The sequence below is a fragment of the Apteryx rowi genome, unplaced genomic scaffold (assembly GCF_003343035.1).
Source record: "Apteryx rowi isolate R43461 unplaced genomic scaffold, aptRow1 scaffold_75, whole genome shotgun sequence".
NCBI classification, from domain to species: domain Eukaryota; kingdom Metazoa; phylum Chordata; class Aves; order Apterygiformes; family Apterygidae; genus Apteryx; species Apteryx rowi.
Window position 1 is genome coordinate 2,163,433 of NW_020451038.1, and position 18,061 is coordinate 2,181,493.

Here is an 18,061-nt window from a genome sequence, read left to right on the forward strand (position 1 = left end):
CATAGAGCTCCCATCTCTTAGCAATTTGGTATATGATCAAGATTGAAGGGAGTATGTTGTTTTTTAAAAGGGTATCACTGGTGTTCTTGTGGAGTGTAATTCCTGCCCTACAAATTCCTGTGCAAAAGCCAGCAAGGTAGGAATGAGGAAAGAGAGAAGTGTATTTACTAGCCAAGGTTAACRCAGAGTCTGGGGATAGTGAATGTGTTCTGCATGCTGCTAAGTTTGTTCAGTGACCTTGAACGGGTCAGTTTAGCCGAATGTGGTTTCCCTGTGGTAGAGRCACTGCTATACACCAGGCTTTGCAAAGCAGCCCGAGATCCCACTGAAGCACACAGAAGTAGCACGTTGTCTGTCACATTGGCCAATTCACTATCTGGTTCAAATGTTCACTACTTTGACAGTATCATCGTCGTTTAACCTTACACATAATTATGAAATTGTCCATTCCAGCCCACTTTTCTAGCATTTATCTTTTTTATGAGCTTTTAAAATACAAATGGGTTATCTAAATTGCCTTCAGAAATCGGAACCTTCGTCTCCTAAATGGTAAATACATACTCCTACCATTTAACTGATTTAAGATATTGAAATAGAAGCTTGTTTGGTAAACGTCAGCCTACTTTATACATATAATCATTGCAACATCACAGTTTTTGGAAAAAAGAATTCAATAAGGCCAAAAATATAACAGAGCGATACAACAAAAATGCACTTTGAGAATTATGAGAGCATTTTCTAAACCAGTAAGATGGTAATTTCAGTTGTCAAGGCGTCTGCTTTAGTGAAGTGTTTATGCTTGGTCTAACAATCATTATTTATTGATTTCTGCGGTGCCTCTCCAACTCTGAACTGCTTCACAGAATTAAGTCATATACAGGTCTCAGGAATGCAGAAGGCACTGCGACCATATGAACTACATGCCACAGCTGTTCACTAGATGATGTTCTGCATTTCCTGTCCATAAAGTCAGTAGATTAAGCATGTAATAAATTTCCTAAAACCTCTTTGTATTTAGCAGCAGAAGGCCTGACATTTCAATACTGCTTCTACAGATACCACTGAACTTGCAGTGCCTCCAAACCAGCAGCTAGCTGGGGCTAGCTAATGGGGGAAAGCTGGGGGGAAGAGTGACAAAGTAAAATAAGAGTTCATATTTTTGAGAGAAAGCTACTAATAAACCCCAAAGTTCAGGCATAAATGACAAAGAATAAAAACGAAACGTGTGCTAAATTAAATACGTGCTGACACAAAACCATAAAAATTCAGTAAAGAGGAAAGACTGAGGGGGCAAATGTATAGCTGTGATGTAAAATAGCTTAGGTCTGCAGAAGATTTATTTCAGATCTACTTACAGAAACTTATTTTTCCCAGATGTGGGAAAATAAAAGCCGTGCTTAGAACATAATTCTATTTCAGTCCTTTAAATTATGATTCTTGCTTGTTCTTTTGCTCAGTTCAAGTCACTTGTCTGTAATACGACAGCATATCATCTAAACTTTGGTAAAGTGGCTCCTGATTTTGAGGGCCACTGCTGTAGGCCTGCGCTGAAGGCGGTACATCTTGAGCGTCGCAGCTGCACGCCTGCATGGGGGGCAGCACATCCTGAGGGCCGTAGCCGTAAGCYTGCATTGGCGGCAGCATGCCCTGAGCGCCATAGCAGTAGGCGTGCATTGGCGGCAGCATGTCTTGAGCGCCGTAGCCGTAGGCCTGCATCGGCACCTCCTGAGCGCYGTAGCCATAAGCCTGCATTGACGGCAGCACCTCTGGAGCGCCATAGCCGTAAGCCTGCATTGACAGCGGCACGTCCTGAGCRCCGCAGCTGCAAGCCTGCGCTGACAGCAGCGCATCTTGAGCATCGCAGCCATCATCCTCTACTGACGGTGGCACATCTTGAGCGTCACTGCCACAGGTCTCTACTGATGTGGACACGTCTTGAGCATCATTGCTGTAAGCCTGCGCTGATACTGGCACATCTGCAGTGCTGCTGTCACTGGCCTGCTGTGATGGCAACTGTTGGTTTTGTGCTGTCTCCTGTTCCAGTTTTTCAGGGGAGGCTTCAGGACTGTTCAAATTCTGGCTGTAATTATCAGCTTTCTTTTGTCCCAAAAAGTAATCAGAAGGTGGTGCAAATTCTGGATCTCGCTCGTCTCTGAGTTCTTCTTGTTTCTTTGACCATTGTCCAAAAATCAGTTCTGTTAGAAACAAGGAAACAGTAGTTTGAACATAGACTTCAGCATCTGAAGATCAGTCAGAAAGGAGGTCACAGGCATTAGCAAGCAGGGAAGATGCAGCTGCTTAAAGCCATTTGAAGTTACTTTCCCATCTGGTACTATAATTGTTAGCTAAGCCGATAGTCCATTTTTTCTATACAGCAGAAACTAAACCATTGAGCATTAAAGATAACCATCATCCTCTAMATAACCCACCTTAGTCACTTTAAGATCTTTTAACAACCTGGTCACTTGTTATGACAAACTGCTAATTAGTTAGGGGTGAATCAAAGTACACACTGATCAAAGCACTAAGAGCTTAGTTATTAGAAGATGGAGATTATGAGATTGTCTCAGTATCATAATGGGTTGTGCTTTTAGTGGGCATAGGGAAAAAACAATAACTTTATTTCTGCAGAAGTGGTAGATTCTAGTTACTATGGCACGATAAATATTGTTCTGAAGTACTGCAATGGGATGACAACTCAGAATCACCATACTTTCAAAGATGTCCCCAAAACCTACTTTCTAAAAGGAGCAAAAATGTTTTCACTATTCAATTCTTCCAAGATTTCTATAAGAACTAAAGTACAAACTTTTGATACAGAAGGGCTACACATTCGTCTGATGGAGCAAAAGAGAACCCCAACCAGAGAAGGGACTTCTTCCATTGCTCTGGTAAAAGTATTAAATAAAAGGAGGAAGTCATCTAAGGGATTCTGGAGTTCTGTTTATCCCTTCTCATAATAATTTAGATGCTTACGTTAAATTTAAGTAACTTGAACTATAGTTATTTTACTTCACATTTTAGAGTGAGTTACCCTCTGTTTTCAGATGATGATTTTTGTTGTGTACTACAGTGCTGCCTGTGTGTCCCAGTCAGACACTAGGATTCCACAGGGGTAGGAAAAAGGGTCAGGCAGGATAAAGGCTTAACAGATACAAACTTGAAGTTTTGTTTTTTAATGGAACCACCTCCTCCCTCCCACTCAAACAATATTCATTAACTGAACACAAAGACAAGGCTGTGAAAAGTAAAAAGCATTGAAAATATATCAGTATTCTATAGAAGAGGAATGCTGCTTTTATAGGAATCCACAGAAGGTGGACAAGGCAAGTGCAGGGTCCTGCACCTGGGGAGGAATAACCCCATGCACCAGGACAGGTTGGGGGTTGACCTGCTGGAAAGCAGCTCTGCCGAGAAGGACCTGGGAGTGCTGGTGGACACCAAGTTAAGCATGAGGCAGCAGTGTGCCCTTGTGGCCAAGAAGGCCAATGGTATCCTGGGCTGCATCAGGAAGAGTGTTGCCAGCAGGTCGAGGGARGTGATTCTCCCCCTCTACTCAGCCCTGGTGAGGCCACATCTRGAGTACTGCGTCCAGTTCTGGGCTCCCCAGTACAAGAGRGAYRTGGCACTACTGGAGCAAGTCCAGCGAAGGGCYACAAAGATGATTAGGGGACTGGAGCATCTCTCTTATGAGRAAAGGCTGAGAGAGCTTGGCCTGTTTAGCCTGGAGAAGAGAAGGCTGAGAGGGGATCTTATCARCGTGTACAAGTATCTGAAGGGAGGGTGTCGAGAGGATGGGACCAGACTCTTTTCAGTGGTGCCAAGCGACAGGACGCGAGGCAACGGGCACAAACTGAAACACAGACGCTTCCATCTGAACATGAGGAAAAACTTTTTCACTGTGAGGGTGACAGAGCACTGGAACAGGTTGCCCAGAGAGGTTGTGGAGTCTCCTTCTCTGGAGATATTCAAAACGCGCCTGGATGCAATCCTGTGCAATGTGCTCTAGGTGACCCTGCTTGAGCAGGGGGGTTGGACTAGATGATCTCCAGAGGTCCCTTCCAACCTCAGCGATTCTGTGATTTATGTGCTTTGCCTCATTCTTGCTTGCTTTTACCTAGAAATCAGGCATCAGACTACAGGAGGAATGTGTATGAGCTTAGATTAATGGTGAAAGTGAGTTAATGAGTTTGGAAAGGATCTGGAAGAGACCAATCACTTGATGCTGTGACAAGGAAGATGCTTCCAAATGGGAAAGCAACATGGATACTTGTGCAAGCAGGTAAGAAATGGAGCCTGAAAAAACTGGAGGCTCAACTCCACTAATGACCAAAAAACATTTTCTTTGAAGAGCATTTCTGGACAAACACTTTCTTCAAATGAACAGTCAAATTATGTAACTCTTATTCACTGTATTAGTGCTTAGTCAAAGTAATACTAAACCTTCTGATTTAAAGAGTGATTTTCTTTGATATAAAAGAAAATAATTCCACTATCAACTTTCCCATGTATCTGGTAATTTGGTAAAAATGGGTGTAACCATGTATTTCACTGCTAGCCCATTTAGATATACTACATTTCAGCTGTGAGGTAAACACAACAATAATATGGCTCCTCACCTTACTGAGTTTTTCAATTTAAAAAATATCTGCAACAAGTCCCAGCAATACTTTCTCTTCTTCTGTTCTCTTGCATACATCTAACTTCATGATACGTGTAACCCTTCTGATAATCATGCAACAGTCTCCCTTCTCTATATACCAACTATCTCTTTGCTTCTCCTCCAAGTTCTTCCCTGTAATTCATTTATTCCATGCTGTAATTCATTTATTCCATGAAACCTCCTAGATACAGCGACCATACATTGCATCGGCACTGAAGTGGTTGCTGCTTGCATCACTTTTTATTATCATCCTGTACCTGTTTCATTGTGCTTCGTTCTGCCATCAAGTAGCACAAACTACAGTAATATATCAAGACCAGATCAGACTGAAAGATAGTAAATTCCATGAACTATGAAATTTGTCATTCTGTCAAGCTCCCTTGATCATCCAGAAATGTAATAACTCATAGAAGATAAAATTAGGGGACATTATGGCAGCAGCTACAGGCACTATGGCCTGCATTGTCAATCACTGCACTTGGCACTAGATAGTCATCAATTTAAAAGGAGAAAGTGTTTCATTACTTTTCAGTCTTATCATACTTTGTCAAAGAGGGATGAAGACAGCTCTGTACACACGACTTCCAAGCAATGTTGCTGAATCTACATTTCCTTACCTTTGCCTTTATCCCACTCTCGGACATAAGGCACGCCGGGCTTTGTATCTCTTCTCTCCTGGATGATGACCTCTACCTTCCTACTTGCTGCAGTAACTCTTGGAGCTTCCGGTTCGGCTCGTACTGGGCCAGTAACATCTTTAACCTCTACTTTAAAGAATGAGAGAATAGTTTTTGTTACTAACACAAAATCTCCTATTTGAACTTCAAAGGAGGGATATGCAAGTAATAGTTATTTGCATTTATAGAGCTTACAGTAGTTATCTAATTTCATTCTAATAATAAAATGCATTTTTTTTTTAATTACTGCATCTTATTTCAGAAGAGATAATGGATAAAACAGATAATCAAGAAACAAATCTACTAAGAGACAGTTCATTAGCTTTCTAGTGGTACCAAAGAGAATGCTAAAAATCTATTGCCTAATAACTCAAAAAAAAGAATGCACTGAGTGTTATAGTGAAGCTAGAAAATTAGGTAAAAACAAGAACATTAGCATGCAGCTCCACTTCAATAATCTTGGAGAAAACAATTTGCGTTCTTATTCTTCTGAACAACAGGAACAGTTAGCAGTGGCACACTACCATTCTTCATTTCCAAAACACTTCACATTTAATCACTTGCTTAGAATTCTGACAGAATTAAATATGAGCTACATTTTAGAGCAGGAAACAGGCAATACAAGTGACTGGTAGTGTCATGAGGGAAACTGCACAGAGATGGGATTAGAACTCAAATTCATCATCCTAAATCCTAAATGTCTGGCTGTATGCCTTCTACAGGTAAACCTCAGAAGAATCTTTTATCAAAACTTCCCTACACTCCACCATTAATTGTAAGGTAAAATTCAAGTGAAGCATTTGTATGCGTTGACAGGACTTCAGGGAAGTAGCAAAGAACTTSAGTTAGCAGGCCTAGAAAGGAACGGGTATAAAAAAAGTTAGGACAGGCCACACCTAAGTTAAATTGAGTTATCTATGCTCAAGTTATCTCTGCAGTAAAGACAGTATAATTTCATTTAGCCAGGGACTCTTACACTTGAAGAATATTATCTTTGTACACTGATATAAGTAAGCTCTGGAATATGTCCATTTTTATATACTACATCTTTAAAAGTACCCACAAGAAAAGGTCACATCACAAAATAGGGTCTTTTTGCACAAGTATGCCAAGTTATAGCATTAATAGCAAACATCTTCCCTCCAGTGGGTGTACACAACAATCTAAGCACAGAATCTGGTCCTTAATCGCCACCTACCCTTATTTTAAGTTTTACGAATGCCCAACTTACAGACTGCTCTACAACTGTAAGATTGTGTGTTAGATGTTATCAAAATTTGTTACTGTTTTTTTTTTTAATCTCAGCTCACCTTTAAAAAAAAAGAAGGCCAGTAAAATGTCAGCAGCTCTAACTTCAATCTGCATAATTAACCTGCATAATTCCTGCTGTCAGGCATGAATTCAAAAAGAACTATAATCCATGTGTGACATATCGCATATTTCTTCCTGCATTATTAAACTATTTCTGGCACGATTTTACACCTACATGCAGTTATAAGAACTCTTACTATTTTAATGGTCATACTAATTGCATAAATAGAATACATAATTCCAATATATTAAGTGTCCAAATCTAAATCAAGTAAAGTGCAATCACCTGCTCAGGCGTAAGCTGAGATAGCAAATATTTTACTTAAGGACAACAAACTGTACCTCCACTCTCCAGCTGGTCTCCCTCTTCCTCTAACCCATCTTCCTTTAACTTCTTAGCCTTCCGTGCTCGAAGTTTAGACAGTCTGGCTTCTAGAGCTGCCTTCCTTTTTTCTTTTAACTGTTCACGTTTAGTTCTCTGATCAAGTGTCTTAACAGTAAAGAAAAACATGAATTAACCTTCCTGTGTTATTATAATCAATTGCACATCTTCCATCAATAAACAACTAAAAGCAATCATTATCAGGCACCATGTTTCAACAGGGGAAAAGAGGTCCCACTTTTGGGAGTCAGCTGCAGGAATCACTGAGCGTAATACTTGTACAATAAGCTAAAGACAGTGACAACTGCAGCTCGATGCCTTTGTATGTCAATTTGCTTTTTAAATTCATACCTGCTCTCTTAGCATATCCAGTGTCACCCTTTGTTTATGTCTAAGTTCTTTGTCACGAGAAAAGGCAAAGTAACCAACACCAAGCTGTCTGGCCTCTGAAAAGAAAAAGAAAGCCAATAAATGTGTTACACTCAGTTTACAATCCACAGCAACTACAAGCATCATGCACCCCGCTTTCATGCACTGAATTACTCCCAAAGACATACACCACACAGGCTAGTTTTAGACGATGCATGAAGTGAAGCATCCTGAAGGAGAAAGCAGGATGAAGGAATGAAAATTGAAAAATATATTTGAGAAAAAATACAATTTGAGGGAAAGAATCCTTCTAGATCAATGTACTGGTAATTCAAAAGGTTATTACAAATGTGGCTTAACATGTACCTGAAGTTTGTCATATAGGCACAAGAAGCAACTTTCCCTTGCTTCCTCTAAAACCTCTTTGTGAAGATAAGTGATACAAAATACGAAAATATACCATTGTCTCTAATATCTTCATAATGTATGGGTCCCATGGGTTTCCTGAGGGCTTCTTCTTCCTCTTTTTCCCACTGCTGCCTCTGAAGTTCTCTTCTCATGTCTTCAGATAACAGAGTCTTCCCATCAGGAATTTGTCTAATTCAAAAAAAGAAAAAAAAAATTAAGGATTACAGAGCAGAACTTTAGAGGTTCTGTGGTATCAAATGATGAAAGTACGATTGCGTCTAATCCACTATTGCAGTGTTTACAAAAACATAGACTGTTCTAGGCACTAGTTGGTGATGCAGCACCGATGAGTATGGTTCAAAGCAAAGACAGAAACACAGTACTCCCTCTGAAACAAGGTACTAGTAAAATATGTTGTTAAAAGACTCTTTAAAAACAAAACTGTATCCTTTTCAGAGGCTTTATGAAATCATTATCAAAACAGAACAGGAGATAAGTATTCACTTCTATCAGCATCTGTTGGGAAGCTAGCAACTCAGAGAAACATTTTAAATTTAACACATGAAAATGAAAGGTATTTGAAATAACAAAAATCTAGCCATCAGTTTACTCTAAAAGCCTAGGCCAAACATTAATACCCAATATGGGAAACAGTTTTGTTTTCACAAGGGAAGCAGCACCATCCTCTTCTCTTACAGTCTAGCTAAAGCAGGTTTTGCTGGCACACTGTCATCCATATCCATGAAGACACTGCAATTTCAATACACCTGTATTCTCTATCTTATTTTTCAAATACAGAGAACACAGTAATGGATTTTCAGTGTGAAAGAATTTTCATTTTGGCAACAGTAAGGGCTCAGTTAAGGTGCCTTTAGAATATTTCCTGAAAACAATTCCCAGTGCTACCACAGTAATTTTACAGAAGAGCTGTAAGTACAAAACCAAACTGAGATCTAATAAATTCACTTTGAATATCATAATGAATTTGGATTTGTTAAAAGCCTATAACCCATTTATTCAGAACCAGGAATCACTCTTCTGGTGTTTTTTGAAAGGTACAGTAAGACATAATTTCTCTACATTTCTCCTCTTTCTACAGTTTCAAAAGATGCATCAGATAAATTGACTTGGCAGTCTGTCAGGTATCAAAATTTCTCTGTACAAGCTATACTCTGCTGGGGTTTTAGATTTAGTCAGCATTTTCATCAAAAAGTGTGCTTCAGTAGTTTATTAAAAATTTGATTTGGGATTTTGTTTGATGTCCAAGGCCTTCAATCTGTTGCAATTTAAAACCGAAACACCAGCTACATATTTCAAACGGTCAGCTGCCACGGCGAAATAAAATAGAAGCCTTGGAATACTATATGAATCTGTAATAGAGAGTTTTGATAAAACCACCTTCACACACAATTTCACTGTAGCTACTCCTTTTATTTTTAAGGCATACTGTTGTAAACCAGCAGAAGGTGGTCTAAAGTAAAACTAGAGAAAGCAATAGCTTCAACAGCTCTGGATGAGAGCGGGATAACACAGCACAGCCTCTCTTCCCTCCCATTAGAAATCTGTATGCTAAATAAAGCAAGGAACATGCACTTCTGTTAAAGCAACCGCACCTTTTCCCTTGAAGCTCCTGATCCATTTTAAGTAGACTTGGCAAATCCTTCTTCATACAACGTCTAGATCGGCCTAACGAATCCACGTAATCAACCCTGTAACGAAAGCAAAGGAAGTTTCACAGAGAAATTATACTTGCAGATTTGCAGAACACTTAACCAGAAGATAAAAACAGYGACACTTTCTGAAGAGTATTCACTGTATCGCAGTCTCTTCATGTGTGACAGTTTCTTCTACCTTTCAATTACAGACTCGGGTTGAAAGGATGCATTTTGAACAGGGCGTATAACAGATTTATCACAGACGTTTATTTTATTCAATCTCACTTTCAGCCAACTGTTTGCCTTGGTAGTAAGATGGCGTAAAAAATGTTTAAAAGTTATAATGTGACATAGTTTCCATATCAAAATAAAACTGTGCCTAATACTTGCTTCCCATGGTGAAAATAATGATGCAGCATTGACTTCTTGCAAATATTAAATTGCTACAATATATTTCAATTACCAGTCTAAAGCTCATTTAGAATAGGCTGATAGCATTCATTCAACTGGCATAACAAAGGCTGACGAAAATTCCAGCAAAATGTTCCTTTGAAGCACATACTGTGCTTCTTATGCAACTCCTTATAGTACTGAACACTTAATTTACAGTTGTCAAAGAGCAGATAAAGAGCTGTAGTTATTGTCCCATAATGCTAGAGAGTTCTTTAGCATCAAGCTGCCTCAATTATCCCATTTTAAAGAATTCATACTACAGGGGAAAAAGTATGACTGGCAATTTAGTTCCCAAAATACAAACTTTTAAACATCTGCGCTTTTAGTAAGTTAGGTCTTTTACATAATTTTCCAAGATATTCAGAGCTTAATATCAGTACCCATTGTTTATTATAATTTAACACCAGAAAAAAACACAACTGTCTGCAATCTCTATACAAAAGACATAAATATGGCTGCAGAATAATTAGCAACAATTATGTGAGCACCCAAATATCCTCATTAGGGTAAAGCCTTGCTGAGCTTGGCAATATATTAGTAATATTTTTAAAAAAAGATTTAATCCCACAGAGTTTCTCATACAGTAGTTAGTTTTATCATTTACATGTCATCGAAGTGAGATGTAGGCAATGACTTAAAAGCACCATGTGAATGGTAAAATATATTGGTTAAATTTCCAAACACTTGATTGTGATGAAAACATAAAGCAGTTTGAGCGCCTATCTGGATCACTGCTTCGCAGTTTCATCTTGGATTTCAGTTAGATACTAGTAATAGGTATATCTGCCTTTTCAATCTAACAGTTTTCTGGTACCTGGATTCACTCTCCCAACTTATTCTGAAAAATTAACTGCAAATCTTATCTCAACCTAATAAACTGGAGAATCGGAGTGCTGTTTTTCATACTGCTTATTGCTGTTTTAAACTGATTACCAGAAGTAAAATCTCTGGTACATAAGCATTTTTCACAAATTGGCAAGGAAGATGTTTAGTCCAGACTGGCTGCATAATTACTTCTTAGAGGAAAAACCAGCAGCTACCTGGAATGTCACAGAAAATTCTCACAGGGTATTTGCAGTGCTGCTGTTAAATTGTGAAAGAAAATCTGGAAAAATCATGTTCTTTCTCCAGTTGGAGAATTTCTCTCTTTTAAAAAAGGAGGTCCTACAACAAAGATGACTGCTCATTTTGGAAGTCGCATGCAATTAGAGAAGGGAGGCCAGATGCAATAAAAAACCCTGTATTTTGTTAAAGCACATTTCAAGGCAAGACAYCAAAGCATGTAAAACTGTATTGATGCCTAGATCAGACATCCCATAAACTCTGCAAGAAAATAAAGAGAGAATATTCCAATGGTTTTCATTTATGGTACATTTCTCTGGTTGATATTTCTAAAAATCCTGGGTGTAAGTTCTACTGCAGTGTTACCTACTCGGAAAGGAAAGTAACACAAAGGAATGTCTTTTAAAGAGACATGAAATAAAAGAACATTGCCCACCCTTCCTAACATGTAGTATTAGCCCCCCCCAACCACCCCCCTCTCCCTCCAGCATATTTTGGGGAATAAAATTATTTTCTCCTGCAATTGTCAAGAAACAGATTAGTCAGGACAGCTCAGTACACTCAGTAGTACCAACCATTCTTCGTCTGGATCCTGGGGTGGTGGTATTTCCATTTCAGGTTGAGTTTCTTCATCATCTGTCTCTTTTTCTGAAGTCTTTCTAGCAGCTTCACTCTGATATAGTTCCTGTATTTCTCGCTGTCTGTCTATGATCTTCTGAGTGAAATCCACAAGGTACAAATCCTCAGTTTCTTCATCTACAGCAAAAAATCAATTCTTAGAGAACAGGCACAAAAAGAACAGAACTGAACATAAAATCAATACCAGATAGCCGCAATCAGCTCTTCAGCTGCCAGCAATGTCCTTGCCCATACTATTGGAGAATACTTAAATCTCATTTTGTGCCAAACAAACTTGGAATTATAAGCAGACTCCACAGTGATAACCTCTATTTTTCAATATTTCAGGGCCTTTTAAAAACAATTAATCATTTGCGTACAATACAGAAAAGGTTGCAGTCTTTGTGCTACAATACTCCCTGCTTGTTAACTATTTCAGAAATATTTGGCTTGTTACTTAACAGTTAAAATACTCATTTGATGCTTAATATTTGATATGTTGACAGCAAATAAGCAGTCACTAGAATTCTTTTTAGAAAATAAGGGAAAAGTGGTGGGGTCATATATGGCAAAGATGGAAACTAGTAAAGAAAACACTAAGTTAATTGCAAAAAGACATTTGACTTGTATTTTAATAATTACTTTATGCAAGGGACTCAATTTGTGAAAGAAGAATGGACAAGTTAGATTTCAACCCTATTAGCTGCATTCACACATGGGCCAACCAGACTCCCCTCCTGCTCCTCTTCTCGTCATAAAGGTCCAAGAATTACAAAGAAGCACAGAAAACCAGCAGCCAAATCCAAAGACTACATGATGAAGAGCAAGTTAATTCTGTTTTTTCTGAGGTTATGTACTGAAAAAACAGAATATATTTCACCCACTTAATGACTGACTGAATGAAACAAGCCTATGGTGCTTTACTAAGGCAGGCTGTTTTTCAGAAAGTAATGCTTTTTGTTTTCTAGTACTTATATTTTTGCTCCCTTCTGTAGCGAAATAACCCATGCCAATCACTTCATATAATACCTCCAAAAAAATAATAAAAGAACCCCTTCCTTCCTGTAAGAAGACAAGCAGTAACTTCATAGTGTAGCAGCTGTCAACTACTAGACAGCCAGGAAGGCTAATTTTTAGAGTGAACTTTAGAAGCAGATTTATTAAAAACAAAAACAAAACCACACACACACTCATTTTAGACTAGTTTTGTTCACCTGGAAAATCGCCTTTTGTCATTTTCTCATATAGCTTTGCTTTCTCTTCTAGTTTCTTCCTGAGAGGAGAGAAAAAAAACAAAACAAAAAACCAACAACATTGTAATCTCACTAATTCCAAACAGTTCAAAATGACCAATGTATCCTTGGATAAATGGAACAGGAAAGTACCAATAGAGCTTGAAATGTTTAATAGAAGCTGAGCTATGCTTTTGAACACGAACTGATATTTCTGAAGACACATATATATTCAGTTCCAGAACTGATACTGAAAATAGTTTTAATGAAGTTACAGACTTCATCTTCAGTGCAATTTGTCAGGTAGGCAGGAACATGAAGTCACAAATATTCTACTTCTATGTAACTGAAAAAAATATGAAAGACATAACATGGAGTTATGCTTGTTCTTAGAAACTGAAGAAGAAAACCTTAGCTAGCTTCTGGAACGGCAGAAGTAGGAGCTGCTTACAGATAATCAGCAAATAGGTTATAATTTATATTTTCAATGTATATTTTGTTGTACAACTAACCCAGTTAGAGGCTGAGTCAAATCCTATTTACCTTGAAAAAAAAAAAAAGTGAGCCATTTTCTATCAAGTCCAGGAAACTCTTTACATTCTGAGGTGGCTACCTCTGCCCCAGCTTCTACTTCCAAAGATTACTTTCAAAAATCAGTTACCTGACATATTTAGATATTTATGATAATGTAAGGGTCAATATTTCACTCCAGAGTGAAAAGCATGAGACCGCTGGGATGCAATTTGCACACTACTGGTAAAGATCACAGAATTGTTGCTGATCTCACCTGTTGATCTAGTGAGAACTGCTGGCCCAATACATTCACAACTCATTTTACGTGCTTTTCTAAATGTTAAAAAACATATTCTGCAAAGCCTTCATTTCTTACATAGCCTAAGAATTACCTTGATTTTTCTAATGTTTGGTCCTCTTCCGTCTTCTGCTCAACATCTTTCTCAGATCGATTTGCAACTCCTGCATTTTGTTTGTTCCAGATGCTTGGCTTCTGTGGGATACAATTTTATAATAACAACAAATAAAAATAAATTAAAATAATAATGATAAAGATTTCAACTGCATATTGCAAACTTTGCAAATAAATCATGAAAGACTGGTAAATAACATCTTATGTATGTTTGATTTGAAACTGTTTCTACTGCACTGTAGAATGCAATAGGTATGTGCTAAAATTGCATATATTGCATTACAATATGATAGTTAAGGACAGACTGAGAAGCAAGAAAGCACTCAGAAATGAGGAAAATCCATGCTGGAGAAATTGTTAAAGTAAAAAAAAGTTACTAACATTTATCTTTCCCATTACTAAAGTAATAACAAAGTTATGATTAGTTTATATTCTCTATTATTCTTAGTTTCAGGTCTAACATATAATCAGTTTGGCTRTTTACATTATAACAGGGTAAACAGCTGCATGTTCTTCAAACATGGCAGCGATACTCTATTCGTCTACTGGAGAGCTATAGAATGAATAGAAGACAAAACGCAATAAAGATTAAAATGTGAGTGATAATTATGTATTCATCATCATTCACCACAATACAAAGGAACAGATAGCAGAATATTTATCAAGGAAGTTCAGTGATTCTGGAAGAACATAAAATCTTGGAGCATACTGAAAAAGAAACACCTTTCCCTTTAGTTACAAAAGCTGTGGCTCCCCAGGAACTAGAGATTAAGAGATGTTTTAGATGGGCATAAGCATGAGATGAGTTTTCAGCTGTGCACCAGAATGCCATCTGGAAATGAGTTGACAGAAATTTAAAGGACCTCCTCATCACGAAGATTTTACATTTGAAAAAACCCCACAGTACTGAAAACTTTTTTTTTTTTAAATGATTTGAATCTTTCTTAGTTTAAGGAGAAAGAATGAAAAAAGCAACAATGGAAAAATATTTCTACCTTATTAGAGGTTTTGGGCTTTGCAGAGATGCCGGCATCTTTCAATAGCTTTTCTTTCTTGAATTCTTCTTGCTTTCGGAAGAGTTCTGCTTTGAGGTCTACCAACTACATGAGCAGCAAAATAAATGAATAAATAACCAAGACACTTTATTTACACACACACCAGTTACTATAGTAAAACAACAAGCGTATTTCTGGTAAAATAATCTGGCATTTACAATTATAAGAGCATTTCATTGCATTTCTTATGAGGAATTTAAGAAGCAGTGATCTGAACAGGAATATCATTCTTAAGTTTACAGCAATAAATACATAAAAACCACAGAAAGCAATTTATTATTAGGGACTGAAAAAAAAGAAAAATCAAAGTTATCCTTGATCGTTTACTACCCGGGGTGGATGGGAATAGGACAGACATAATCCCACACAGATTTTTCCAGCCTCTTAAAGGCAAACAAATAGAGAAGGACTAATGAAATAATTACACTGCTTAATTTGAAAAGGAAACCTCTAACAATTAGGTAATGAATAAAATTCAGTGTCAGAAAAGAACCAGATGATGAAAGTTTGTGTCCATAAAATATATGTACTTTCCCACAGCACTTAGGTTTTCTTGTATTTTTATTTTTTTAAATATGGATGCGGCATTCTGGTCTATGACAATCCCCATCTTATCTGTTACTAAGAAACATCACTCAGCAGGGGTATTGTCTTATATTCAAAAATCTAGTATGGAAGAGGTTATTGTGTCACTTTTCCTGCAAGTCTTATAGAAGACAAATTGCGTGGATGTATATTATACCAAGAAAGTGGGAGACTTTGGTATTAATATTTATCCCAAGGACTGAAGCTTTTTTTGTGTGTGTGCCTGTAACAATGATGCAAAACCAGGGTTTTCCTATGAACACTTACAAGCGATCATCCAAAAATTCAATGTTAAATGTTTCATATACAACACCCAATAGTTTAAATTAACTGTTTATTTGGAAAAACACACGAAGTGTTTGGTGGCAATCACTCATCAGCTAAGCACCGAAGAGCAGGAGAACATCACTTCGCCGTGCCCTAAGGTTCAGCGGTTAAATTCCCATGACACGGCCCTCCTGTTTTTCAGGACAAATCAGGAAATACACTCCCATTTCCCTCTCATGCCCTAACACAAGACTTTATCACCGCACCGAGGATGGCAGCRAACCCCGCCCCGGCAGGCTCAGACTAACTGCCCAGCGGTCAGGAGGAGAAGGGGCTAAACCCACCTCGGCCCGACCCCCGGGCACCTCAGGAAAGCAAAAGGCGATTTCAGACCTTGCCGCACACAGCGTTATAGCACAAAGCAGAGCTTTTTGAAGCAGTATTCGCGTTCAGGGCTGCGCACCTCAGCGGGCCCGGGCTAAGAAGCGGCAGTTACCACCCCCCCCCCCCCGGGGTGTCCGTCTGTCCCGGGAACGACTGCGGCAGCCAAGCCCCAGGCCGGCCCGCCCGCCAGCGGGGCCCACCTGGCCGCCCCACACCACCCGCGCCGCCTGGGGGGGAAGGGGGGGGACCAGGAGGCCTCCCGGTCTCCCGCCCTCCGGCTCGGCTCACTCACGCACCGAGGAGGCGGCCACGTCCAGCGGCTTCTTCCTCCGGTCCATGGCGGCCGGCCCCACCGGCCCCAGCCTCAGCCCTTTGCGGCACTCCCGTAAAGCGCGGCGAAGGTGTGCGGCGCTTATTGCGACAGCGCCCGTGAGGGCGGCTGAGGCGGCTTTTCCCCGGCGCCATGTTGGGGAGGTCAAGCAGGAGGGAGCGGGAGGCTCCGCGGCGCCGCGCGAGGGCGCCGTGGTGAGCGGCCGCGCTGAGGGGCCGCGCGCGGCTGCAGGGTGCGCGCGCTGCCGTGCACGGGTGTAGTGATGCAAATGGTAGAAGAATGCAGTGGTGCACGGGTGCAAGGATGCAAATGGTAGAGGGGTGCACTGGTGCATGGGTGCACGGATGCAAATGGTAGAAGGATGCAATGGTGCACGGGTGCACGGATGCAAATGGTAGAAGGATGCAATGGTGCATGGATGCAAATAGTAGAAGGATGCAATGGTGCACTGGTGCAGCGGTGCATGGCCCTGCTGGCACCACTGTCGCAGCCGCCCGCAGCCCGGAGCAGGTGATGCAGACCGCTGCCAGCAGCAGGCCCCTATCGGGCGGTCCTTGCCCCCCTTAGAGCTGCGCTGGGCGACGCCGCACATCTGCCCCGCGCGGCTGGGTGGCGGCCGAAGCCCCCTCAGCCAGAGGCTGAGCCGCGCGTGGGAAGGCGGCCCGTGCTTTCCCTTCGGGCGGGCGCGCGCGCGCGACGCCCTGACGCGCCCTGACGCCGGCGGCCGCGGCGGGAGAGGCCCCGCGAAGCGGCGCCTGGTGAGCGGGGCCCCCCGGGCGGTTGGGGCCCCCCCCGGCTGCGCTGCGTAACGCGGAGCGCGGGGGCCGAGACCGCTCTCTCACCTCAGGGGGGAAACTGAATATTTTGCTTCTCCTGGGTAGCTCATTGCAGCCTTTATCATGGCCGTGAGGGAAAAAGCGCTGTCTGGTGGCTTTTAATTCAGTGTGATTCAGAAGTTGGTAATTATCTGGAGTTACAAGAGGAAGCCGCCTTTCACTTGTCTTTATTAAAGTGGAAGAATATAAGGTGCTTGGATGTTGTTGCTTGGCGATGTGACGGCAGATACAAGGTTCAGATGCGCTGCTTTTGATTTTTGAAATTTATTGCTTTTGTGTTTGGGAAGCTGGGTCAGGCCGCATTGAGGTGCTTTATGGATGCGGAATTACAAATCACTCTGACACAGATACTCCACTGCTAAATACGCTACACCTGTATTCCGGGGAGTACGAAGTGTGCGGTTCAGAAAGAGCAATTTGTAGCCGTAGTAAAGCCGACTTGCTTTTGGCTCATTGAAGGGAGAAAGGAAAATGATGGGAGACAAGAGAAAAGAAAATTGCAGGTCATATTAGGGCCACGAGGTTTACTGTTTTAATCTGCAATGGGAGAAGAGAAATAGCATTGCTGAAAAGTAGGACAAAGGAATGAAAACAGCTGTGCTGTTCTAATTAAAGCTGCCTACAACAAATCCTGCACTAAGGCGTCTGTTCAAACCTCACCTGGCGACAACACCGAGGAGAGAAATCAGCCCAAACCCAACCCAGGGCTGGTTCTGACTTGGCAGTTCCCATCTTTATTTCAGGGGMGCGTGTGAGGACATGTTCCCCCTTGGCACACATTGGTTTTTCTCCCTGTCACTCATGTTCTACATTATGGTGACAGGATTCGCTTGCTCACGTTTCTGTGT

General features: G+C 40.5%; 1 protein-coding gene across 9 annotated transcripts in view; it reads right to left on the minus strand.

Annotated features, from left to right (window-relative positions):
* The window catches only part of CCDC174 (coiled-coil domain containing 174), a 29,862-nt gene extending 13,417 nt beyond the window's left edge, over window positions 1-16,445 (minus strand). For 7 of the 9 annotated variants that reach the window (XR_003257087.1, XR_003257086.1, XR_003257088.1 and 4 more), the window contains exons 1-11: window positions 16,343-16,445; window positions 14,751-14,855; window positions 13,736-13,836; window positions 12,813-12,871; window positions 11,556-11,736; window positions 9,424-9,519; window positions 7,863-7,999; window positions 7,385-7,479; window positions 6,994-7,141; window positions 5,281-5,430; window positions 1,356-2,195 (exon numbers count right to left, since the gene is read on the minus strand). Coding sequence is in view for 1 of the 9 variants with exons in the window: in XM_026088004.1 (XP_025943789.1) it covers window positions 1,459-2,195; window positions 5,281-5,430; window positions 6,994-7,141; window positions 7,385-7,479; window positions 7,863-7,999; window positions 9,424-9,519; window positions 11,556-11,736; window positions 12,813-12,871; window positions 13,736-13,836; window positions 14,751-14,855; window positions 16,343-16,384 (1,851 nt within the window). In the remaining 8 variants the exon portion in view is untranslated. Of the gene's footprint in view, window positions 1-1,297; window positions 2,196-5,280; window positions 5,431-6,993; window positions 7,142-7,384; window positions 7,480-7,862; window positions 8,000-9,423; window positions 9,520-11,555; window positions 11,737-12,812; window positions 12,872-13,735; window positions 13,837-14,750; window positions 14,856-16,342 lie in introns of those variants that run through there. The other 2 variants (XR_003257091.1, XM_026088004.1) reach the window with 2 other exon arrangements.
* Between the last annotated feature and the right edge of the window lie 1,616 nt (window positions 16,446-18,061).